The 26,110-nt window shown below is 47.2% G+C and overlaps 1 protein-coding gene across 1 annotated transcript in view; it reads right to left on the bottom strand.

Moving 5' to 3' along the window:
• LOC131499477 (zinc finger protein 215-like) overlaps positions 1-26,110 on the bottom strand; it is a 62,553-nt gene that overhangs the window by 16,453 nt on the left and 19,990 nt on the right. Inside the window, exon 6 of the mRNA XM_058707516.1 lies at positions 13,746-13,909. Coding sequence (XP_058563499.1) covers positions 13,746-13,909 — 164 coding nt within the window. The remainder of the gene's footprint in view (positions 1-13,745; positions 13,910-26,110) is intronic.

The following is a 26,110-nucleotide window of genomic DNA, read 5'->3' as shown; positions in this document are numbered from 1 at the left end:
CATTTATTCATTTTTGAGAGACATACAGTGACAGAGCATGAGCAGAGGAGGGGCAGAGAGAGACGGAGACACAGAATCCAAAGCAGGCTCCAGGCTTTGAGCTGTGAGCACAGAGCCTGACTCGGGGCTCAAACTCAGGAGCCATCAGATCATGACCTGAGCCAAAGTTGGACACTTAACTGACTGAGCCACCCAGGCGCCCAGAATGTTTTAACTCCTGTTATTTCCTCTCAGCCTAAATGTCACCACTACCTTGTGTTTTGAATGTATCTTGTTTGCTTTCCAGACCCCTTTGGACATTTTTGTTTCTGTTTTATATAATGTTTGTCCACACCTGGATCCATATTTACCTCTTTCTTTCCTTTTCATTTTTTGTTCCAACTCAGACTTTCCACCTTACATCTCCTTCCTTTCTGTATAAAGTATACCATTTAGTGTTTCCTTCAGTCTTCTACTGGTGGCAAACTCTCAATCTTTTCATCTGAAAATATTTTTATTTTTCATTCATTCTTGAGCAATGCTTTTTCTGGTATACAACAGGCAGATAGCCTTTCCACACATTAAGGAAATCCTTCACTGACTTTGACTTCCATTTTTGCTGGTATCGGTCAGTCTTACTGCCATTCCTTGGAAGGTGACCTTTTTTCTCTGGCTGACTTTAAGATAATCTCTCTAACTTTGTTTTTTTTCTGAATTTTGTGATGTTTCTGGGTGTTGATTGCTTTTTATTTATCATGCTTGGGATCTGCTGAACTTATTCAATGTGTATATTGGTATCTTTCATTAGTTCTGGGAAATTCCCAGCCATTTTTTCTTCAAATATTGCTCTAACCTCTGCTCTGCTGGGGGTTTCTCTCTAAGCTCAGTCAAGTTCACTTGACCATCATGACTCCATTCTGTATCTTTTCTCTTGGGACTTTAATTGATTGCATACTGGATCTTCTCACTCCTCTTAGTCTCTCTTTTGTATTTTTTCTTATTTTTTTGTCTCTCTGTGCTGAATTATGGATAATTTTGTTATTATTTCTTCTAGTTCATAATTCTTCTTCTGGCTGTGTTCCATCTGCTGTTAAATAAATCTCTGTTGTCTGTATTTCCAGTTTTGTGATTTTTGTGTTTCTAGACATTCTCTCTGATTCCTTTTCAAACCACCTGTCCCTTTTTATAGGTTTCTGTTTCCTACAGATATTTCCAAAGTTACATTTCTTCAAACATTGCAAACATGGTTGTATAATCTGTAACCGGTGACTCCGGTGTCTCAAATGTCCCTGGGTCAGCTTCTGCTGTGTGTTGTTTTTTCTTCTGCTTCTTACTCATTTTCTCTTGTTTCCTTGGGTGCCTGGTTGTCTTTGAATTTTCATCGTCATTGCCATTAAAAAAATAACGTTGGGTTTTCTTCAAGGCACAAGATAAATGTATCCTCCTCCAGATAAGTTTTGCTTTGCTCTCACAGATGCTATGGTGGGCAAAATTCTAAGATGACTCCAAATGACCCACACCTTTGTATAATCCCTTCCCCTTGAGTGTAGGAGAGACCAGTGAATATGGTGAAATATCATTACTGTAATTATGTTATATATATATATATATATATATATATATATATATATATATATGACAAATCTTCTTTATCAGTCAATGGACACTTGGGCTCTTTCTGTAGTTTGGCTATTGTTGATAATGATGCTATAAGGTGCCTGTACCCTTTTGAATCTGTATTTTGTGTTCTTTGGGTAAATACCTACTAGTAAAATTGCTGGGTCATAGGGTAATTCTATTTTTAACTTTTTGAGGAGCCTCCATACTGTTTTCCAGAGCAGCTGCACCAGTTTACATTCCCACCAACAGTGTAAGAGGGTTCCCTTTTCTCCACATCTTCGTCAACATTTGTTGTTTCCTGTGTTGTTAATTTTAGCCATTCTGACAGGTGTGAGGTGGTATCTCATTGTGGTTTTGATTTGCATTTCCCTGGTGATAAGTGATGTTGGGCATCTTTTTATGTGTCTGTTGGCCATCTGGATATTTAGGAATAAACCTAACCAAAGAGGTAAAATATCTATACTCTGAAAACTATAGAAAGCTTATGAAAGAAATTGAAGACACAAAGAAATGGAAAAACGTCCCATGCTCATGGATTGGAAGAACAAATATTGTTAAAATGCCAATACTACCCAAAGTAATCTACACATTTAACGCAATCCATATCAAAATACTGCCAGCATTCTTCACAGAGCTAGAACAAATAATCCTAAAATTTTTATGGAACCACAGAAGGCCCTGCATAGACAAGGAAATCCTGAAAAAGAAAACCAAAGCTAGAGGCATCACAATCCCGGACTTCAAGCTATACTACAAAGCTGTAATCATCAAGACAGTATGGTACTGGCACAAGAACAGACACATAGGCCAATGGGACAGAATAGAAAACCCAGAAATGGACCCATAAATGTATGGTCAACTCATCTTCAACGAAGCAGAAAAGAATATCCAATGGAAAAAAAAAAGTCTCTTCAGCAAGTGGTGCTGGGAAAACTGGGCAATGACATGCAGAAGAATGAACCTGGACCACTTTCTTACACCATACACAAAAATAAACTCAAAATGGATGAAAGACCTAAATGCAAGACAGGAAGCCATCAAAATCCTCGAGGAGAAAGCAGGCCAAAACCTCTTTGACCTTGGCTGCAGCAAGGTCTTCCCAGACACATTTCCGGAGGCAAAGGAAATTTAAAAAAAAAAAAATTTAACTACTAGGACCTCATCAAGATAAGAAGCTTCTGCACAGCAAAGGAATAATCAACAAAACTAAAAGGCAGCTGACAGAATGGGAGAAGATATTTGCAAATGACATACTGGATAAAGGATTAGTTTATCTGCTAAGATATCTGCCCATATCTTCTGCCCAGTGAAGATATGGGCAGAAGACATGAATAGACACTTTCCCATGATACATTAAAAAAATTCCTACGAATTCTTAATAAAAGTCAAACAGTCCAATAGAAAACATTTTATGTATAGACATTTCACAGAAGAGTAAATGCAATTAGCCAAACAGATAAAAAAGATGGTTAACCTCTCTAAAAACCATGGAAACATAAATCAAAACAAAAATGAGATCATTTCTCACCACTGGATGGGCATGAGTTTAAGGGACTGATACATCCACTATTGGCCAGAAAGACAAAAAGTTGAGTTTTATATACATGGTTGGTATTCACTGATAAAAGGTGTTTATGCTGACTTTGCATAACTAACCAGAATTTGAATGTGCACTCCTTTCAATTTAGAGATCCCATGTTAGTGGAAGCTAGTCTGTTCATATATGTGAATAGAGTACAACTGCCTTATGGCTAGATACAAGATCAAAACACAAAGTTCAATAACTTATGTGACTATCAGCAATAATCAATCACAAGTGTCATGGAAAATTAGATCTCATTCACAAGAGGCACTGAAGCTCTAAGTTAATGAGATGGAGAAAAAAGAAGTATGCAAAACTCACATGAAGAAAATTACTTAAAAATAAAAATTTCTGAAAAACATAAAGTAAGATGTCCGAGAAAGGTGTAATAAGTGTTGGCAGAATTGTTTGTCTTGGCAAAAAAAAAAAAAAAAAAAAAAAAAAGTTGAAAACAACCTAAGAGTCCACCAACATGTGGCTGGCTACATGAATCTTTTATCCATAGTGTGATAGTCAAAAAGACTGATATATTTCTATGTGTAATCTCTATTTATTTAACACATATATCTCCAAGACACAGTAAGCAAAAACCATATATTGCAGAAGAGCATTTCTCAACAGTGAATAGCATCGCTAATGTCCAAAAACATTGACTAACATGGTTTTGATATTACCACTCTAGAAAAGTTGTGAGCAGTTGGCATGGCTGATGCCCCGCTTGTCAACGAGTCTTGTGCTCAGAGCCTGGAGTCACCGAGGGACAGAAGGTCCCCAGAGGTGACTTTGGACGAATCCCCAAGCTGAGAGACACTGTGTGGCTCAGGGCTGAGTACTGCAGGAGTCAGCAATGCTTGCCCGTCCCTAATGCCTTCACTGCCCACAGCTTATAAGTGGGGAGTCAGCCCAGGGACGGGAATCCCAGCTTGGATCTTTGTCACCTCACACCCTTGGAGGAGCTGGCCTCCCACAAGCCCAGCTCAGCACCTTGGAGAGGTCTGGTTTCACTGCGGCTGGGGGCGGGGGGGGGGGAGCGGGGGGAGGGTTGGGGGGGGCGGGGAGATGGTCGGGACACCCCACCAGGTAGGTCAGGCTGATACAAATTTCCGAAAGGCTTCCATCTCGTACCGAGTATGACTGGAGGCCGCAGAGCAGGGATGAACACCTATGATTACAGGGTTCATCAGCTGGGTTTGAACCCTAGCACTACCACTCACTAACTCTGAGACTGTGAACAAATTGCTTAACTTTTCTGTGCCTCGGTTTTTCCATCTGTGAAAAAAATGGGGATGATAAAGTAGGGTGGTTGGGAATATTAAGTGTATTGTATGAGAAGCACTCAGTTCAGTATCTGGCTCTCAGGATTTTTATTTTATTTTTTTATTAAAAATGTTTTGAAGTTTATTTTGAGAGAGAGAGAGAGTGTGTACAAGGGGGGGGGGAAGGGCAGAGAGAGAAAGAGAGAGAGGCAGAATCCCAAGCAGGCTCTGTGCTGTCAGCACAGAGCCCAATGCGGGGCTCGAACCCATAAACTATGAGATCATGACCTGAGCCGAGATCAAGAGTCAGATGCCTAACCGACTGAGCCACCCAGGCGCCCCAGGAAGTGATATTTAAATGCCAGTTATCCTTCTGCTGACGTAGTACAAGGGACTCAAAACTAAGTCAGAGAGACAACCTCAGTGCTATTGACATTTTGGGGCCGGATCATTCTTTGCTATAGAGGGAGGGGCTGTCCTGTGCACTAAAGGATGGTCAGCAGTGTCCCTGCTCTCTACCCACTAGGTGCCACTAGCAACTTTCCCAGGCATGACAACCCAAATTATCTCCAGACATTGCCACATGTCCACTGGGGGAGAGGGGGGAACAAAATCATCCCCAGCTGAGAACCGCTGCTCTAAAGTGAGCTCCCTGTGAGTGGAGGCATGCAAGCCAAGGCTGTGAGACAACAGGGTGGGGAGACTCTGGGTCTGATTCAGGCTCTTGTGAAGAGGCAGTTCCTAAGATCTCATTACACACCCAGGATCGACACTTCTGTGTCGCTCATCAGGCAGCCTCATTTCTCCCATCAGCTGGCTGATGGCTCAGATCCAGGGTCTCTGCTCCCCTCCACTGCTTCAGAGTACGCTGTTCTAATCCATATCCGTGAAGAGGTAATACCGCACAGTTCTGAGAAACACAGACTCATCCATTTGGACAAAGTAATAAAGACCCCACATGGTGCTCTAAAAATTCTGCACATACTAATAATCCCATGGCATGGGTGACACATGGTCACCATTACTCCTACACGTTATGGATAAAGAAACCAAAGCACAGAGAGGTTAAGTAGTTTACCTAAGGCCACACAGCTAGCAAGTGGCAGGGCTGTGATTTGAACCCAGGGGCTCTTTCCTCGCCCCTGCCTCGCTTCTGGTGGGTTGCCAGCCATTTCTGGCATCCCTTGGCTGGTAACTTCATCACGTCAAGCTGTTTTGGTCATCACGTGCTATTCCCCTACGTGCCTCTGTCTTCATATGATCACCTTCTTGTAAGGACCTCGTCTTAACGAATTGCGTCCACAGTGACCTATTTCCAAATGAGGTTACATTCTGAGGAACCGTGGGTTAAGACTTCAGGGGGGTGGGACACAATTCATCCACAACAACTGGATAGTCCAGGATAATCTCCACATCTCAAAACCCTTAACTTCATCACATTTGCAAAGTTCCTTTTGCCATGTAAGGTCACATATCCACAGGTTTAATGGATTGGGGTATGGACCTTTCTGTGGGGGCCAGGCATTATTCCACCTAACAAGTGAGGTGCTTATGTCCCAGCCGCCCAGGGCTGCCCTTCTGTAGCACTGGAGGTGACAATGGCAGGGGGCTGACGGAGTGTGAGAAAACTAATACTTTCCATGAAGAAGTTTAAAACTACGTTTTCATGTCTATTTTATTACACAATCCCAGCAGCTCAGGCACTAATAATGGAAAGAAAGACAAGGAACACACACTTGCAAAGAAACTGATAATAGTAACGGCTGACCCTTAGTGACAGCTTGCCACCTGCCTGATCTTGTTTTAAGTATTCTTCTTCCAGGACCTCGTGTGACCCTCACAGCACTACATTATCCCATTCTACAGAGGAGGAAACTGAGGCTCAGAGAGATTAAGGTATTTGTCCAAGGTCACACAGAATCCAAACCCTGGATGTCTGGTTGCAAAAGTATTCCTTTTTTTTTTTTTTTTAAGATTTACTTATTTTTGAGGGAGCACACAAGCAGCAAAGGGGCAGAGAGAGTGGTGGGGGGAGACAGAAGATCTGAAGTGACAAGACAGGGCTAAAACCCACAAACGGTGATATCATGACGTGAGCTGAAGTCGGAGGCTCAACCGACTGAGTCACCCAGATTCTCCACAAAAGCATTCTTAAATTCTACTTCCCTACCATACACTACCTCTTATGCTGGATGCTGGGGAACAAAGACATTAGAAAGAAGTGGTCCCTGCACACAGGTGGGCGGGTGCTCACAGTCTAGTGGGGGAAATCGATCATTAGAAGGCCTTGGGTAGGGAACTGTAATTAAGATGCTATGGGGTCGGGGCGCCTGGGTGGCGCAGTCGGTTAAGCGTCCGACTTCAGCCAGGTCACGATCTCGCGGTCCGTGAGTTCGAGCTCCACGTCAGGCTCTGGGCTGACGGCTCGGAGCCTGGAGCCTGGAGCCTGTTTCCAATTCTGTGTCTCCCTCTCTCTCTGCCCCTCCCCCGTTCATGCTCTGTCTCTCTCTGTCCCAAAAATAAATAAAAAACGTTGAAAAAAAAATTTAAAAAAAGATGCTATGGGGTCGTCTGGGTGGCTCAGTCGGTTAAGCATCTGACTTCGGCTCAGGTAATGATCTTGAAGTTCATGAGTTCAAGCCCTGTGTTGCACTCTGTGCTGACAGCTCAGAGCCTGGAGCCTGCTTCAGATTCTGCGTCTCCCACTCTCTCTCTGCCCCTCCCCCACTCGCTCTCTCGCTCACTCTCTTTCTCTCTCTCTCTCTCTCTCTCCCTCAAAAATAAACAAGCACAAGTTGGGGAGGGGAAGAGAGAGAGGGAGAGACAGAATCTGAAACAAGCTCCAGACTCTTAGCTGTCAGAACAGAGCCAGATGTGGGGCTTGAACCCACAAGCTGTGAGATCATGACCTGAGCTGAAGTCAGCCGCTTAACCAACTGAGCCACCCAGGCACCCCAACATTAAAAAAAAATTTTTTAAAGATGGTATGGAGTTATGAAGCAGAGACACACGACAAGACCAAAACTCTTAAATTAGAAGCCCCATTTGATGGGCAGAGTGTTTTAAGTTCAGGCTCACTGCCAACATGTAATACTTGGGAAATTTCACATTTACAAATTTTCTTGAAAAATGTCAGAAGATCTGGCAGTGCTTGGCCCACCACTAAAGCTGGTGAGAGCTCAGAGCAGCTGTCTCATTTGAGTGCCCTATCCCCCCCCCACCTCCACTGGTGGCACTCAGCCAGGTTCACTAACTTATGCATGTGCCAGGCCTCCATAGGTATTTGAACGGGAGACCTCCCAGGAAGACAAATAATGCATGTGTGCTTCGTGAAGGAACGTTTGAGCATCCTTTCCAGATGAGCTCAGCCCCCTTCTTTTCTCCTAGGTCTCTGCTCTGGTCTCATCTCTCCCCTCTTGCTCTGCTCCTTGGGTGTCCTCTGTGGTCCAGGAGCTTTTCCAGAGAGAGACCATGGCCAACCTGACAGCAGTAACTGCCTTCCTCCTCCGGGGCTTCTCGGCTGTCCCTGAGTTACAGCTGCTCAGCACGGCCACCTTCCTCCTCATTTACCTGGCCACTGTTCTGGGAAACATCACCATTGTGGCGGCCGTGACACACGATGCCCGCCTGCACACGCCCATGTACTTCTTCCTCAAACACCTCTCCTTGGTGGATATCTGCTCTGTGTCCACCACCTTGCCCCGGGCCCTGGTGACCACCATGCTGGGCTCCAGGGAGATGTCCTTGTGTGCATGTGCATCCCAGCTCTTTGCCTTTGTCTGCCTTGGGTCCACGGAGTGTTTTCTCATCACCTCCATGGCTTTCGATCGATGTCTGGCCATCTACAAGCCCCTAGTTTACACAGTAATCATGAGCCCCCAGACCTGTGTCTCCCTGGTGGCAGTGGCCTGGGGCAGCGGGCTCCTTTTCTCTGCCTTCCACACAGCCAACACCTTCTCCCTGCCTTTTTGTGGCCCCAACGTGATTGAGCACTTCTTCTGTGACATCCCCCCACTTATGCGCCTGGCCTGTGCCAACGCGGATGCCCACGAGGCGGCAGGGTCCACAGCCAGTGGCTGCATCATCATGAGCTGCTTTGCCCTCACTGTTCTGTCCTATGTCCGTATTGTGGCCACCGTGTTTCAGATCCATTCCACGGCTGGCCGCTGGAAGGCCTTCTCCACGTGCTCTTCCCACCTGGCCACCGTTCTCCTGTTTTACGGCACCGGTAGCTCTGCCTACATGCAGCCCGCCGCCAGCTACTCCCCGATGCAAGGGCGCGTAGCTGCTGTCTTCTACTCTGTCCTCACACCCACTCTGAATCCACTAATCTACAGCCTGAGGAACAAGGACATGAAGGGAGCCCTGAAGAAGCTTTATCTTCAGGTACCCTTTTAGAACTTGGTATGTGGACATGGGAGGGACCCAGAAACCCTCCCAGAATTTTCCTCCTGGTCATGGTCCAGGTATTAGTGCCTCCAAAGACCACCTGGAACACACCTGTAGCCAAAAATTTGGCAGCAAAGTTGGATGACATTGAGCCCTTCCGGGGTCCTAGTGGATGTCCAGGTAAGATGACACTGAGCCATGCCGGGGCCCTAGTGGATGTCCAGATAAAGTGGAGACATGTCCAACATGCATCTAATTTAGGAAAATGCTACCATATGTACACAGGGAAAGACAGAGCTAGAGGGAGCAAATAAATAGTGGGGATCATTCCATCCAAGAGCCCCTTCAATGACCCTTTGCCCTGGAGTGCGAGTCCAGTAGGAAACCATCCTCTCAGTTCCCATGGCCCTTCCACAAGAGGACACAGCATGGCCGACTCAATGTGAGTCTAATGTCTAATGGCAGACATTCTTCATCTAGTATCTGTCCTAAATGCAAGCCAATGGCTTCATCAGAAGAAGCAACGATTCCAGAAGGAAAACAGACCATATTGGACTTGCAGGGATACACTGTGTAGTCTTCATGTGACTCCTTCTAAGGGAATGTCGAAGGCATTTTTGTCTTCCTACCACGTTTACCTAGTAGCATTGCATGAGTTGGATTTTTTGCTCAGTTGCTTTCACAGAAAACGAGTTAACAGTGGCTTCAAAACCACAGAAGTCCTCATTCTCATTCATGTAAACACCTGTGATCCTGGTGTCTGTGTGCCACAAAGTCATCCTGAGACCAGATTTCTCCTATCTCATTGCTCTGTATCCCTCAAGTCCTCTGATCCATGCAGCTTTTTAAAAAAAAAATTGTAACGTGTATTTATTTTTGAGACACAGAGACAGATCATGAGAGGGGGAAGGGCAGAGAGAAAGGGAGACACAGATTCTGAGGTAGGCTCCAGGCTCTGAGCTGTCAGCACAGAGCCTGATGCAAGGCTCAAACCCATAAGCCATGAGATCATGACCTGAGCCAAACTGGGGTGCTTAACTGACTGAACCCTCTCTATCACTTCAAAAACATTACTTTGTTGAGACATTTGGGGGGGGGAGGTTTTAGGAGAAGTTTGCTGTGCTACTAACATATCCTTGAGGATTAAGAGTCCTCTTCTACTTGGGAATACCAGCCTCTTGATCAAATGCATAAGCCCTGGGAGAGACATAAATTGTCCGAAAAGAGAAAAGGGGCATGTGATGAGCCAGTTAGATTACATAAATTTTTGGTGATCACATGGGTGTGGCAGACACACCCTTAGGTGATCACCAATGAATCACATCCTCCTTATATAATCCCCTTACCTGAATGTGGAAGAAACTTGTGATGTATTTTTAGCCAAAAGAATATGGCAACGGTGATGGGATGTCATTCCCATAATCACTTGAGATCTACTCAGTGAGACAGAAAACATCCAGTCACTTGGGTATCCCAGGTTTGGGGTAGCAGGCTCTCTATAATCCTGTAGGTCTCAGCTCCAATGCCACCTCCTCAGAAGGGTCTTCCTTAACTCTCCCATCCAAATTAGGTCACCTTCAGGTCACTCTCAATCCCCTCCTTTTTTTTTTTTTTTATTATCTATGTTGCATTTATCACCCTTCTGAACTACTTACTCAGTTTGTTTGGCCACAAATCCCCATCCCCTCCCTCCAAATATAACCTCCAGGAGGGCAGAGCTCTGTTCTCTTCAATGCTATGTGTACTGTCTGGCACACACTAGGTGTTCAATATGTGTTTCTCCAAACAAACAAATGTGAAGCAGAACAACAAAAAACCAAAAAGCCAGAGCTGCACTGGTGTTATCTGGAGTCAGGGGGCTGGGACCCCTGAGCCCTTAATGGTTTCTAGTCCCCTCTCCACAGTGATTTATGCCACACCTGCATGGCATCATGGGGCTCCACAAACCCAGTAGGGACAACCCTTTCCCTAGTCAGATTAACTAGTGCAGTTGAATCCAGACCACCACCAATTGGAGGATAGTCCATCATTTCACACTCCACCAAGAAAGAAAAAGGCACCGCCAATCTAACTTTGACACTTTGTCAATAAAACACATCTTGGTTTCCAATATTAAAATGTGCTGCTCAGCCTTCAGATCACAGCCCAAATATCACTTCCTGAGCACCCCTGCTGGCGAAGCTGGGTCATTTTCCTTCTACACTCTCAGAACTCTCCTTTCTCCAAAACATGCATTGCAGTGTCAGTGAATTGTTTAGCTATTTGTTTACAAATCTATTTCCCCATGAGAATTAAAGCTGAATGAAGGTAGAGATTACATTTGTTTGTTTTGTGTTATCCAATAGCGTGATGGAAAACCAGCTCTCTGAAAAAAATTGTAGCATTTGCTAATTTCCATGGTGTAAATAACCTCACCACAGCTGATGTCAAACTATGAATCTATAGGGTAACAACTGGTTTGTAACATTTTCGAATGTTAGTAATTAACCCTTGTGAGATGTGCTAGCATGCTCCAGCACTAAACACGGTGTCAGTGAAGAATAGAAACTCAATAAACAATTGGTTCGTGAATGAATACGTTCATGTTAAATCACATTGCACGAATACGTAGCAAGTCCTTGAAACTTAACACACCTACATGCAGTCTCTGTTTTTCCTCCTTCCCCAGTTTTCCTGCTCCTTCCCCGGTGTTCACCCCATTTAGTGCGCTGCCATCCATCCATCCCCAGGGCAGAAATCTAGCAGGCTACTGATTTCCCTCTTACCCTCACCTCTCCCCATCACACTCCACATCCACTGTGTCCCTCCATGTATGTTTCAAACCCATGCATTTAACACCAGGCCTTGACCACCATCCTAACCCAGCACACACCATCTCTGCCTGGACTATCCCACGGGCCTCCTCCCTGATCTCCCTGCCTTCACTATTACCTTCCCAAACTCCCCTCCACCCAGAAAACATGGATTCCTGTTTAGAATATGAATCACATCGTGCTATCCCTGTTGCAGCCCTTCACTGCCCTAGGCTCTCCATGTGCGGAACCCCATCCACCTCTCCAGTTTCCTTCCCTGCGCCCTCCCCTGCATCTTTTATCCCAAGCTATGCTGGTGTTATCTCAGTTCTTCAAACACGTCAATCCTTTCCCTGCCTCAGGGCCTTTGCACCTGCTCTTTCCTCAGTTCAGAAAACCCTTCCCTACATTGGGGCATTGCTGCTGCTTCATATTTGTCATCTCTTTCAAAAGACCTTTCTAAACCACCTCTGAGCAGCACGGCCCTTCCCATCCCCTTATCATACTTGGTTCTGAGACAAGGGGAGTTTACTCCGCGGAGGACGCAGCCACCGCGCCACAAGGCAGTGCGCCTGTGCGCAAGACTCGGGACTACATTTCCCAGAGCGTTCCGCTCGCGGGGGCCTGGCGCACTTCCGCTTCCGAGGGGTCAGGCGGTGCGGCGGGGTCAGAGCAGCGCGGGTGCTGAGCCTGTGGCTGTGCGTGTCCGCGTGTGGTGCGCGTGGCGGGTGAGCGAGTGCAGGTCTTTGTGCGCGCGCGCGCGCGCGCGAGGGCAGATCACAGGTGTGCGTATGAGTGCAGGTGTGTGTGTGTGCATGTGCGCGTGAGGCCGGAACACAGGAGGGTGTGCGAATGCAGGTGTGTGTGTGCGCGCGTGCATGTGCGTGAGCGTGTGAGGGCGGATCACAGGCAGGCGGGTGAGTGCGTGTGCGTGTGTGTACACGCGCGTCAGGGTAGATCACGGGCGTGCGAGTGCCGGTGTGTGTGTGTGTGTGTGTGAGAGAGAGCACGCGTGAGGGCAGATCACGGGCAGGCGAGTGCAGGTGTGTGTGTGCGCGCATGAGGGCAGACCACAAGCGGGCATGTGAGCGCGTGCACAACGAGGGTAGAGTGTGGTTTGTCACGTACAGGTTTGCCATGGCTGCGTTGGGGGTTCGTGCGGTGGGGACGTAGTCCTGAGCGATTCTGTGTGGGAGGGACGCACCCCCGCCTGTCGGATGTCCGCGTGGACAGGGCTGACACATACCTGCCTGCGGAAGTGGTGTGTGTGTGTGTGTGTGTGATCGTGCACAACTGCACGGGGGTCTCTAAACCTGTGGTCACACCCACGTGAGTCCATGCTCATCGCCCTTGTGTCTGAGGTTCTGGGGGCGCTTGTGGAGTTCTACTCGTGGGTGGTGCATGGGACGGACCTTCCATTCCCGTGGGGAACACAGGCCAGGGACGGCCGTAAAACAACGCCGTCACTTACGAGTGCTCTGAAGAAAACACCAGAGGGCACAGGGCACAGCGACTTAGGGCTGGGCCACTGGGGCAGTTAGAGACCCCCTCCAGGAGGGCCGTCTGGGCTCAGCCCTGAGGGATAATCATATGCTGGAGGAGAAGCTGGAGGAAGAAGGTTCTAGGCAGGGGGAAGGGCAAGGACAGAGGCCCTATGGCAGGAACGAGGTCGGGATGCTGGAGGAACGGGAGGACCACTGCTGGCCAACACAGGTTAGGAGGCCAGACCAAAGCCAAGAGGCGGGGGACGCACCGCGCTTAGTGAGAGGCCACAGCAGATAGGTGGCCAAGGGTGTGGCTACAGGGAAGGCGAAGAACCCAGGGCGGGTGACACCGTCTGCATTCACTAGCTCATGGTGTGCCTGCCACGTCCTACGGGTACATCCCATTCCTATCCCCATTTCCCAGACGAGGACACTGAGTCTCAGAGAGAGGTCATATAGCTAGTGGGTCACAGTTGGGATTCAAACCCAGAACCCTGGTTCCACACTTCGAGTTCTCAGCTTGGATCAGGCTGCAGGGAACAGTGGCCATTTACCCATTCCTCCGACCCCAGAAAGGGAGGTGGCCCTTCTGGGTCCCAGAGGAGGGGCTGGCAGCATGGCCCACCAGGGCCCCGTCACTCACCGCTCTTTCCTTCTCCACCAGGAGAGGGTCTCCGAAGAGCAGGGCATGGTTCTGGGCTTGTGACTGCGATGCCCCTGGTAAGTCGGTCGATGTTCTGGGCTTATGACTGCAAGGCCCCCGGTAAGCCGGCCGTCTCTGGTCTTCCCTGGAAGGGCCCCCGGGATCTGAAAGACAGGACGTGGCTGCAAGTTGGACACAGAGCACACCCGGCCCAGGCAGCAGTGTGCCGGTGGGTGCGATCCGTTAGTCAGCGGATATCCACGGGCCTCCTGTGTGCCAGGCGCTCTCGGGCACTGGGATGCAATTCTGATGCTGACTGACGAGGCCCCTGCTTGCGTGGAGACCAGGAATGACGTGGGAGACATTAAAGAAACCCGCAGGCGTGGTCACTCAGGTGGTCACAAGTGCTGTGCAGAAAGTAAGGCCGCAGTGGATCAAGCAGAGTCTGAGGGCAACATTCATACTAGCAACACGAGGCCAGTGTTGGGGGACAGCCTTAGCTTGGCTGAGTCGGGGCACCCTCTTTGGCTGCAGGGTCTTCCCATGTGCCACAGTGCCCACCCTCCCTGTTTGTTGGTCCCCAGCAACTGAATCCCAGGTGCCTGGTGTAAGTCGACCCCAGAAAATCTCTGTCACACTGAGTGCATTGCAGTTTCCTGTACAGCCCCATAGGAAGGCCAGGTTCCACGAGTCTGTGAGCTCTTCTGGCTCTTGGACCGCCACGTGCAGCCCCAGCCATGCTGTGAGGAGTCCTGAACTTTTCTCTTTTGACTCCCCTCCCAACCCCAGACTCCCTTTCCCTGTGACCATGTGAAGGGCTAGTCATTCCAGGAGCTGATTGCTCTCCAGGATGCGGTGGTAGACTTCTCCCAGGAGGGGCGGGGGCAGCTGAGTCCTGGCCAGAGGCCGTGTACTGGGACATCATGCTGGAGAACTACAGGAACCTGGTCTCACTGGGTAAGGGCAGTGATTTTTCAGTGACCTCAGACCCCACCTCACTGCATAGAAGCCAGGGGGCATCGGGAATGTCAGCACTATGTTGGGATGGGGTTCAGCCACTCAGTGCCTCTGTTCATGGTCTTTCCACCCTGTTTCTCCTGAAGCGCCCACCTCTCTGGATGAACATAATGGAAAAGCTAAGGGTGACTGAGGCTTCTGGCATGGCTGGATCTAGGAGCTCAAGTGTTACTTTCTGGCCTTGGTTTTCTTGGTCCTCCATAGGCTCTCACTGTCTGTTTCTCAGTTATGTTTTCTCCTCTCTTAGCTCCACTCCCAGGCTGGCCCCTTCCACTTCTGGCAGCAGTAGGCTTTAATGACGCTCAGTGGTCCCAGCAGGGTGGGCGCCTCGCTTTCCCAGAAGTTCTAGCAGAAGCCGCAGACCTTGGGGCGCCTGGGTGGCGCAGTCGGTTAAGCGTCCGACTTCAGCCAGGTCACGATCTCGCGGTCCGTGAGTTCGAGCCCCGCGTCGGGCTCTGGGCTGATGGCTCGGAGCCTGGAGCCTGTTTCCGATTCTGTGTCTCCCTCTCTCTCTGCCCCTCTCCCGTTCATGCTCTGTCTCTCTCTGTCCCAAAAATAAATAAAAAAACGTTGAAAAAAAAAATTAAAAAAAAAAAGAAGCCGCAGACCTGAGTGCCATCAGACCATGTCTGTTTTCTCTCTTTTTTTTTAAATGTTTATTTATTTATTTTGGAAGAGTATGAGCTGGGAGGGGCAGAGAGAGCAAGGGGAAGAGAGAATTCCAAGCAGGCTCCACGCTGTCAGCGCAGAGCCTGACACGGGGCTCGATCTCATGAACCGTGAGATCATGACCTGAGCTGCAACCAACAGTCGGAGGCTTAACTGACTGAGCCACCCAGGCACCCCTGTTTTCTTTCTGAAGCCAATGGCTGAGGCCAAGAGACCGGGCTTTGTAATTGGCCGCACTTGGGTTACCCAGTACTGGTAGCCGACACCTGCTGAGCACTTGTGTGCCGGTGTGTGGGGGAAGGGAAGAGGACAGGCTAGATGGGGCTGGCAGGGTCAACAAGGGCCCAATAGTCAGAGTCCCCTTGAGGGGTGCCCGCAGAGAACACACTGTGGACATCTCAGCTCGGTCTAAAGCCCTGTTTCTGTCTCTGGCTCTCTTTGTCCCTGTGGTAGGGCTGACGGCCCCTGTGTCAGTTCCTCAAACTTGTTTCTACCACACCCTGATGAAAGGTGCATTTTACTCCCCAGCTCACTGCACATCCTATGTCCGCATCTGATACGACTGAAACGAAAATTTCACAAAATGATACTTACCCTTATTATACACGACAGGCTGTTGTTCCATTCTGTTTCATTTTTTAAAACCCCACGTCACAGCCCACTACAGCAGTGGTCAAACCGGGAGAAGTTCTGCCCTGAGGTGGAGTGTAGCAGTGTCTGAAAATAGTTTTGGTTGTCACAGCTGAGAGGGTGCTGTCGGCGCCTCGTGGAAGTCGCCGGGGATGATGCTTCACATCCTACGATGCCCAGGACGGTCCCCACACAGAGAACTACGTGACCCAAGATGCCAGCAGTGCCAGAGTTGGAAATGTGACTCAGCAAAGAACAGCAGCTGCCTGAAACCGCGTGTTCATGTGATCCAGCACCGCTGAGACCCGGCTGCGAGGTAGTGTGGGCTCACTGCAGCCCACATGGACTCCTGAGACCCCCCAGATCCTGGCCCGCCCTTTCCAAGTTCTCCTTTTCCCGGACGACACGTTCCGTTCCTCTGTGGGTCAGCCCTGCTTTACCATATTATAATCTGTGCACGCTTCCCCTGTTCCCAGCCTGGACCCTGACGTCCAGCCTCACCGGAGAGCCGCTGCCTCAGAGTTCTCCAAAGACACAGAACCAAGAAGCTGTGTGTGTGGAGTGATTTATTTTACGAAATGTCTCATGCGTTTCTGGGGCTGCCCAGCAGGCTGGAAACTCAGGCAGGGGCTGATGCTGCAGTCTTCAAGCAGAATTTCCTCTGGAAGAAGCCTCAGCTTTTACTCTTAAGGTCTTCAACTGATTGGATGAGGCCCACTGACATTATCATGGATGATTTCCTCTACCTGAAGTGATTGTAAGTGCTAGCTACATCTATAAACTAGCTTCCTAGCAACACTCGGATTCATATTGGACTGAAATCACTCGGGACTGACAAATAAGACTAACCATCACAACTGGTAATGGAGCAGCCACCTTGGTTTCAGTGTCTTGTCTCACATCTTACAGGCATTTGCAGTTCTGAAAACTTTCTTTCAGACCGGGACACCGGGCCTGACAACAGGGACACCTTCAAAGAAGAACGTCTCTGGAAAGTCCCCAAAACAAAGGACGTGGAGACCTGAACTTCATAAAGACCTGCAGAGAGGACAGCCTCCCCAAGAGGCCAGTCCTGGTGACATCTCTCAGCATCTTCACAGAGAAGAAAGGCTGTGGATGTCCTGAATGTGGAGAGCCTTCAGCTCCAAGCCCTTCCTCACATAACACGGAAGATCCACACTGAGGAGAGACCCCATGCATGCAGCCAGAGGGCAGGCCTTATTCACCATCAGAGAGTTCATGCTGGTGAGAAACCCCGTCACTGTTATGAGTGTGGGGAGGCCTTTAGTGACCAGTCATCACTCTCCAGCCAACACGGAGGATCCACATTGGGGAGAGACCCCATGCATGCAGCCAAAGGGCAGGCCTTACTCACCATCAGAGAGTTCACGCTGGCGAGAAACCCTATCACTGTAATTAGTGTGGGGAGGTCTTTAGTGACCAGGCACTCTCCAGCCAACACGGAGGATCCACACTAGGAGAGACCTTACAGATGCAGTGAATGTGGAAAGGCCTTTAGCTGGGCCTCATCCCTTAATCTCCCATCAGAGAACTCATACAGGCGAGAACCCCTACAAGTACCCTGACTGTGGGAAACCCTTCTGGTAAAGGTCCTTCCTCACTAAGCACCAGAAAACCCATTTGTAGGAAAACCTACAAATGCAGTAACTGTGAAAAGACTTTCAGCTACAGCAACTCCCTCAGCCTCCGCCAGAGAACTCACACTGGGGAGAACCCCGACATGTGTGAGCAGTGCGGGGACACTGGAGGGAGAGCCCCTACACATGAGCAGTGCGGGGACACCTTCAGTACTGCTCCTCCCTGACCAAGCACCAGCACACCCACAGCATCAAGACACCCAAGAGTGTAAGGAGTGTCTGAGAGCCTTCAGCCATGTTTCACCCCTTAAAGTACATCAGAGGACCCATACCAGAGAGAAACCCTGCACGTACAGTGAGGGTGAGGAAACACCTCTGTGGCAACTAACTTCCAGCAGTTCTTACTAAGACTTACCACCCACACGAAACTTCAGAGCTCGTTCATCATATCACATGTTAGTCTTGGGGAAATGCCTTGGGGTTCCCAAGACCACCCCCCGGTTCGGTGACTCAGTAAGAGGACTCAACTCAGCACATAATCATACTCGTGGCTAAGAGTTACCATAGCAAAAGGATACAAAGTAAAACCAGCAAAGGGAGAAGGTGCATGGGGTGAAGTCCACAGGGAACCAGGCACAGGCTTCCAGAAGTCCTCTCACAGAACACATGTATTTCCTCTAGCAAGTTGTAACAACACTGCTCCCCCATCTCCTCCAGCATTTTAGCTATTTCCTGACCTCAAGCCCTTTGCTCATGCTGTTCCCTCTGCCCAGAACCCTCTCTTCCCCAGTGTTCCATGGCTGATTTCTCATAAGTCCACCTCTTCAGAAAGCTTTCTTCAGACCACCTGGTCTAAAACTAGCCCTCCCAACTGGCACTCCCTCTGCCTTCTTACCTTGTTTTCTTTTTCCTTGTAGCACACACCACCTTGTTTTGCTTATTACCTTTCTTCGTATTGTGCACTAAAGTTTGAGAAATACCGGTTTTCGGGATCAACTTGAAAGCCCATATGCCTGTGGGGGCCAAGCACATCACACAAATGCACGAATGCCTTTAGGTCAAGATCACCTCCTGATCTGCCACAGGCCCCATTAACATGTTCGCACAAAATTCCTGGTCCCTGTTTTTTCAACCCTTGGCTTCAGCCTTTGTTTTCAAAACTTTAAGTTCTGACAGAATCTCCTGGAGGGCTTGTTAAAAGACAGTGTGCAGGGCTCCGCTCCCAGAATTTCTGATTCCGTAGATCTGGGATGGAGCCTCAGAATATTCACTCCTAACATTTTCCTAAGCGTACTGGTTTCCTGTGACTGCTTTCAAAAATGGCCACAAACTTGGTGGCTTAAAACAACAGAAATTTCTTCTCACAGAGTTCTGGAGGTCAGAAACCCAAAATCAGTATCACTGGGTCCAAATCAAGATGTCAGCAAGGATATCATCTGGAGGCTTTCAGTGATGGTCCTCTGTTGCCTCCTCGGCTTCTGGTGTTCCTTGGCTTGTGGCTGAACCATTCCAGTCTTCAAATCTTGTGTGCACGCATGTGCATGTGTGTGCATGTGTGTGTGTGAAATCTCATTCTGCCTCCTTATAAGGATATATTAATGACATTTAAGGCCCACCCAGGTAATCCCTCCATCTCAAAATCCTTAATCAGATCTGAAAAGCCACCTTTTCCAAATAAGGTAACATTTACAGGTTCCAGGTATTAGGAACTGGTCTCTTTGGGGGCCATCACTTGTCTGCTATACCAGGTAATGGGGTACTGCTGGTCCAGGGATCACACATCGAGAAACACTGCCTTAAACCCATGGGCTCGGTAACAGCATGGCTTGGGAGTCACACGGCCTGACTTTGACTTAGTTATGACACCACCAGTTTCTAGCTGACCCTCTTGAGCAAGTGACTGCCTCTTCCAACCTATTCAGCTCTGTGTCCCTACCTGGTCAAGGCATGAGGGTTAGAAACCAGCAGAGGATCTGACCCCTAGTGAGTCAGATGCGCCAAAATGGGGCCTACGGAGCAGACACGGCCTGCAAATGTTCTCTGTTCCTGCTGGGTTTTTTAAAACTAGCTGTCCCCATTAAAATATTGGGAGATGTCACATACAAATTGAGCATTCCAGCTCAATTTTGATTTCTTGAGAAATCAAAAGATTCTGTAACAGGAGGTTCTTGTTTAGGGTTATCCCCCTTCCTCCTCATGACATTGCCCATCCTGCCCCCTGGCTCCCTTAGGTGCGCCTCATGGAGGTTCTTTGCTGCTCAGGTTGCTTCTTCTCTTTATTCCAAGCCTATCTTTTTACCTGAGAGGCTGAAGTGGGTGAGGTGCCAGGCAGTGGGTCCTGTACTTCCTTCCTCCTCCAAGATCCCACCTGTAGGAGACCTAATTATGGCCTGGGCGCCAGCACTGAACTCAGAGCTTCCCAACTGCAAGCGTCAGGGGGAGGAGAGATTCGAAGCCGAGGTGGGGGCACGGTTGACCCCACTGAGGTGGCATTCGTAAGTCTCTGTGTGGGCGCACACATGCACACACACCTACCCTTACTGCTAGGCATCTCTGAATTTCCTGGGGAGAGAGTCCCCGGCTCTTATCAAGAGCATCTCTGGCCCCCAACTGCTTCTGGAAGTCTGGGGTTTGGTTGGCTTGAAGGCATGCAATGGGGGCAACACCGAAGGGACCCCATTCCTGGGATGCTGGCTTTCCTTTTTTATATGAGAACTATAACAGAAAAAAGAAAAGCCCTACACAAGGAAACCCACAACTGCAACAGTATTATAGGAATGGCTGAGGAAAACCTGTGACCTGATGAGAAGAAAAGTATAAAACCCTCATCAATATACGAGTTTGAATACATGAAAGGACATGAAACAATGTTAATTCTTTCTGATTTATTTATAAGTTTACTAGTCACCAAAAGGCTGTTTTTAATTGATAAACATAAGTGTTCATCTGGAAGAATAACAATTATATATTTTTCATATAAAATACATATAAATACACTCTAAGGCACAGTAATAGAAAACTCAACTATAAGGCTATAAAGAAGAGTACAGATCTAAGATACAATAGGGCAACAAGCAAATGAAACAAAGTAGATGGCCCAGATACTAGATTCCGCACTATACAACAATATGACTATGAACCATTTACTGATAACTGATGTTGAGGCAATTTACAATGGGTAATTTTGATCTTCTCTTCATGCAATATACCAAAGGGAATTCAAGAGTAGTTAAAGGAGACTTAAAGTGAGGGGTGCCTGGGTGGCTCAGTCGGTTAAGTGGGCAACTCTTAATTTTGGCTCAGGTCATGATCTCAGTTCATGAGTTCGAGCGCCACACTGGGCTCCGCGCTGACAGCATGGAGCCTGCTTGGGATTCTCTCTCTTTCCCTCTCTGCTTCTCCCCTGCTCGAATAAACTTTCTCTCTCAAAATAAGTAAATAAACATTAAAATAAAATAAAATTATGAGGGGTGCCCGGGTGGCTCAGTTGCTTGAGTGTCTGACTTCAGCTCAGGTCATGATCTGGTCTGTGGGTTCAAGTCCCACATTGGGCTCTGTGCTGACAGCTCAGAGCCTGGGGCCTGCTTTGGATTTTGTCTGTCCCTCTCTCTCTGCTCCTCCCCTGCTCATGCGGTCTCTGTCTCTCAAAAATAAATAAACATTAAAAAAAACTAAATAAATGCAATAAAAATTGGATGCCCTTTCCCCTATTAAATTAGCAAAGTGAAAAATGCTGTTACTACATAATGCCAACAAGGATGTGTGGGACAAACACATTACAGGCAGCAGCGCAAACTGGTGTAATGTTTTCAAAGGAGCTTGGATGCATCAAGAACCTTTAAACAATCATAGCCCTCCTGACCCAGTGATTCCCCTTTGGCAAAACCTATCTGAAGGAAAGAATCCTAAGTTTGGGAAAACATTTCAAGCACCAAAATGCTCATTACGGTATCATTTGCAATTATGAAAAATCAGAACTAAGTCAAACATGCAGACAACACAGGGAAGGCCCCGCACAGAAAGCTCTGGTGTGGCTATTAATGAGGTGATAACAGACAAGGGGGTGAAAGAGCAGGGTGTGGGTGTAGGACTGGGTGGAAATAAGATCCGCTATTGCATGCATGGAGTGAGCACAGCTCCATGAAAACTTTAAACACCTTACAATAGGTAATACAGTCACATGGGTAGAAACGGCAGAGGTACTGTGAAAACCAGACCTTTCCCCACTGCTCTCCAGGGGCAACCATTTTCATGAATCTAGTTATCATTTTTAAATTATAAGAAAAAGGTGTTCATGGTGCTTGGCGGGGGGTGCACAGAGGGAGGAGAACTCTACCTTTCTAAGAAATACAAATTGTCTTTTTTTTTAAATGTTTATTTATTTTTGAGAGAGAGAGAGCAAGCAGGGGAGAGGCAGCGAGAGAGGGACAGAGGATCCAAAGCAGGCTCTGCGCTGACAGCAGCGAGCCCAGTGCGGGGCTTGAACTCAGGAACCATGAGATATGACCTGAGCCAGAGTCAGACGCTCTACCAACAAGGCCCACCCAGGTACCCCAAAATACAAATTGTCTTTAATGAGCCAAGTATTACTTTAAAATGGAAAACATTAACCCTTCAGAAGTGCACACTTCAAAAAAAGAAAAGTGAGTTCAGGCAAATCAATAAGAAAATGCATGAAGACCCAACAGCTAAATAGGTACAGAGCCTCAACTGTTCACAAAGAAATTTAAAAAAACATACGGGGAAAAATTCATTAGTAAGCAAAGACTCACTACTTTGACTTATCAAATAGGCAGACTTTTTTGTTGGTGTGTTTTAAATGAGTTATCCACCAGCTACTGGGAAAGCTGTTCAAATGCTTATTTACACCAGGTGCGTGTACACCAGGCAAAGACATTCCTTTGCACATACAAACTTTGCTCAGTTGGCCTTGTCTGCCTGGAGTGAAAGATTCTCCCAGTGCAGTGGACACAGAACATAAGTGATAAGCAGCACCTGTCAGTGACTCAGGAGGGAGGACGGTTGTCACTTATTTCCCACCCATGGACTTCCTGGCCTCCCTCTGCTACAAATGGCATTGCCCCTCCAGACACAAATTCATCAGGATCTTTCCCCAGAGCCACAGAAATGTTCGTCACGTCTCATCTAGTAATATCACTTCTTTGAAATCTAAGAAAACTATAAATACAATGCTTTATGTTCTCTGAATCAAACCTTTATATAATTAGCCATTTTTTTAAAATGTGATTATGAAATGAGAACTTCAGATTTGCAACATGTTCTGAGAAACCTTCACCTAAAGATAAACTTCTTTGTATGGAGAATCGTTTTACTAAACGATAAAATGTGTTTCAATGTTTAAATCTGGTTTACAATTCTGTAGTTTGCTGTCACTAAGAAAACCTTAAAAAGTAAGTGAAAACTACATGAAAACAAAGCAAAGCATTATGTAACAGCAGCTACTGGCAGCTGAGTACCTACTATTCACCAGACACCATTGGGCTCTTTTACACAGATGAGCCCCAGGCCTTTGGACAGTTCCAGGGGGAAGCACTGTTACCCCATTTCCTAAGGAAACAAGGTTTAATCAGTCAGCTTCCAAGAAGGGGCAAGATTTGGTGTGGGTCAGCCTGGCTCCAAAGCCCACACTCTCTCCTCTGCCAAGAGCTCTTCTACCTGTGAACAGGACTACATTCCTGGGCTTGTACTTGTTGAGATTCTGGGACTCAGGAAATTGATTAGCCTTGTTTTCCAACATTTTCTTTAATATGCTTCATATTATTTGTTTAATGAGGAAAGTAAACCTAGTAAAACTAGTTAAGGGGCACCTGGCTGGCATAGTTGGAGAAGCATATGATTCTTGATCTCGGGTTGTGAGTTAGAGCCAAATATTGGGTGTAGAGATAACTTAAATAAATAACTTAAAAAAAAAAAACTATGTCAAGAGGTGTCTGGGTGGCTCAGTCGGTTGTGTCCGGCTCTTGATTTCAGCTCAGGTCATGATCTCATGGTTCGTGGGATCAAGCCCACTCAGGCTCTGCATAGACAGCATGGAGCCTGCCTGGGATTCTCTCTGCCCCTCCCCTGGTCAAGCTACTTTGCCTGTGACTCTTCCAGCTCTGACCTCACTCCTATTATTAGATGGGTTCATAGTGAAAATTCTTCAAGGAGAAAAGGGGTGTGGAAGAGAGTAGTTCCCTAGAGAAAAAAATCACAACTTTCAGACCTTGCTGGGATGAGGCCAGGAATGTTTCTAAAACCTTCAAGATACACATACCTTTTGGCCCAAAAATTCCTCTGCTGGGAACTCCCTCTTAGGAAATATGACTATATGCAAAGACAATAGAGCAGACTGATAAGGGAAATGCTAAGGTCCAAGAGATAGCAGGGAAGTGTAACTATAGCAGTAATGTGCACACAGAGACAGATTACAAGCAACCCCAGTTTACAACCTTAGAAGGCTAGTGAAGTAAATCAGGATACATCTACGTAACCAAGTACGAGGCAGTCCTAAAACACAAAAGTTAGGGGCATACTTATGGATATGGGAAGATGTTCATGGTATATTAGAATAAAGATTACAACCTCCAATACAGCGCTGGTATGATTCTACTTCATAAAAATATTTTAACGTAAAAATCTATATAGATCTATGCATAGGAAAAAATATCTGGACAATTTTCTATCCCTTTTAGCAGCAAGTATATCTGGGAGAGAGAGATACAGGTATTCAAAGAAAAACATGTTATTTTATAATCTTCAAGGAATAAGGGCGCCTGGGTGGCTCAGTCAGTTAAGCGTCTGATTTCAGCTCAGGTCATGATCTCACAGTCTATGAGTTTGAGCCCTGCATTGGGCTCTGTGCTCACAGCTCAGAGCCTGGAGTCTGCTTCAGATTCTGTGTCTCCATCTCTCTCTGCCCCTCCCCTGCTTATGCTCTGTATCTCTGTCTCAAAAATAAATAAAAACATTAAAAAAATTTTATAATCTTCAAGGAATATGCATTACGTGCATAATCACAAAAAAAATGCTTAAAACATGAGTGTTTCGAAATTTAAAAAATTAGCCCAAATACAAGAGTAGTGCCCTGTCAGATGTCAGGAACTGCATGGGAAAAGCAGGGAAGCAGGAAAGCATTATCCTTGGAAGCCCACAAGGACAGCAGCAGGCTGAAAGCCAAAATAACAGGCTGAGATACGCACCATCTCAGTGAGCTCGAGTTTGTAAAATATAGAAGCTGTGGCTTATACATCTTCTGTGTGTTCCAAATAGTTCAGGGGTGACAGGCAGGGTGAGCGATGCCATGCTGTCACCGCTGCCAGTTTGGGTACGAAAAAAGCATCAGAACAGACTTAGTCAAGCTGTGCTCCCTGACTTTCTCTAGTTAAGGCTCCTCAAGAAGCATGAAGCCCTGGCCCAGGGTTCTCAACAAATGGCCCACCCTGAGACCCCTCAAGAGTCTCCACTACCTCTTAATTCAAGGGTCTAAAAACTAGGCTGTAGTGATGAAGGAGGAATGCAGAGAAAATCCAGAAGAGGTAATGAAGAAGGAACTAAACAGCTGGCCTCTGTATAACCCAGAGGTGGGTTTGAAACCTCACTGACTGGTGCAGTGGCCTGGAGAATGACTTGAAAAGGCTAGGCCTTTGGGAAAAACCAACACCGTGTGCCTCCTGACAGAACATAATACAGCGCACAAACCACTCCCCACCCCATGACATACTCTAGCCAAAGAAGTTGAAGATGAATCTAAATCTCGGATACTTAGAGCTAACTTAGAGAGGAAGGAGCTTAAGGAAACCACGGGAAGCAGACACATTCAGAAGGGGGGATATCCCACAGGATAACAGGCAGTTTCTTCCAGTATTATTTGCATAATCACACAGAGCTTTAACAGAAAAACAGTGCTAGAATGATGGCCCCTGGGGCCGGGGAAAGGGAGAAATGGGGAGTTACTGCTTAACGGGCATAGAGTTTTAGTTTTGCAAGATGATAAAGTCCTGGGGATCTGTTGAACATAATGTGACCGTAATTAACACTACTGAACTGCACACTTAAAAAATGTTTGAGACGGCAGTATCCAACTCTTGATCTCAGGGCTGTGAGTTCAAGCCCCACACTGGAACTGTAGAGATTACTTAAAAATTTTTTTTTAATGTTTATCTATTTTTGAGAGAGAAACAGAATGCAAGCAGGGGAAGGGCAGAAAAAGAGGGAGACACAGAATCAGAAGCAGGCTCCAGGCCCTGAGCTGTCAGCATAGAGCCCGACGCAGGGCTTGAACTCGCAGACTGTGAGATCATGACCTGAGCTGAAATCGGACATTCAACCGAGTGAACCACCCAGGTGCTCCTATAGAGATTACTTTAAAAAAAAATTTACTACAATTTAAAATAAAAATGTTTTGGGGCGCCTGGGTGGCGCAGTCGGTTAAGCGTCCGACTTCAGCCA

Source organism: Neofelis nebulosa, chromosome 17 (genome assembly GCF_028018385.1).
Source record: "Neofelis nebulosa isolate mNeoNeb1 chromosome 17, mNeoNeb1.pri, whole genome shotgun sequence".
Classification (NCBI taxonomy): Eukaryota; Metazoa; Chordata; class Mammalia; order Carnivora; family Felidae; genus Neofelis; species Neofelis nebulosa.
Note: the sequence above shows the minus strand (reverse complement) of the source record. Positions and strands in the feature narration are given on the sequence as shown.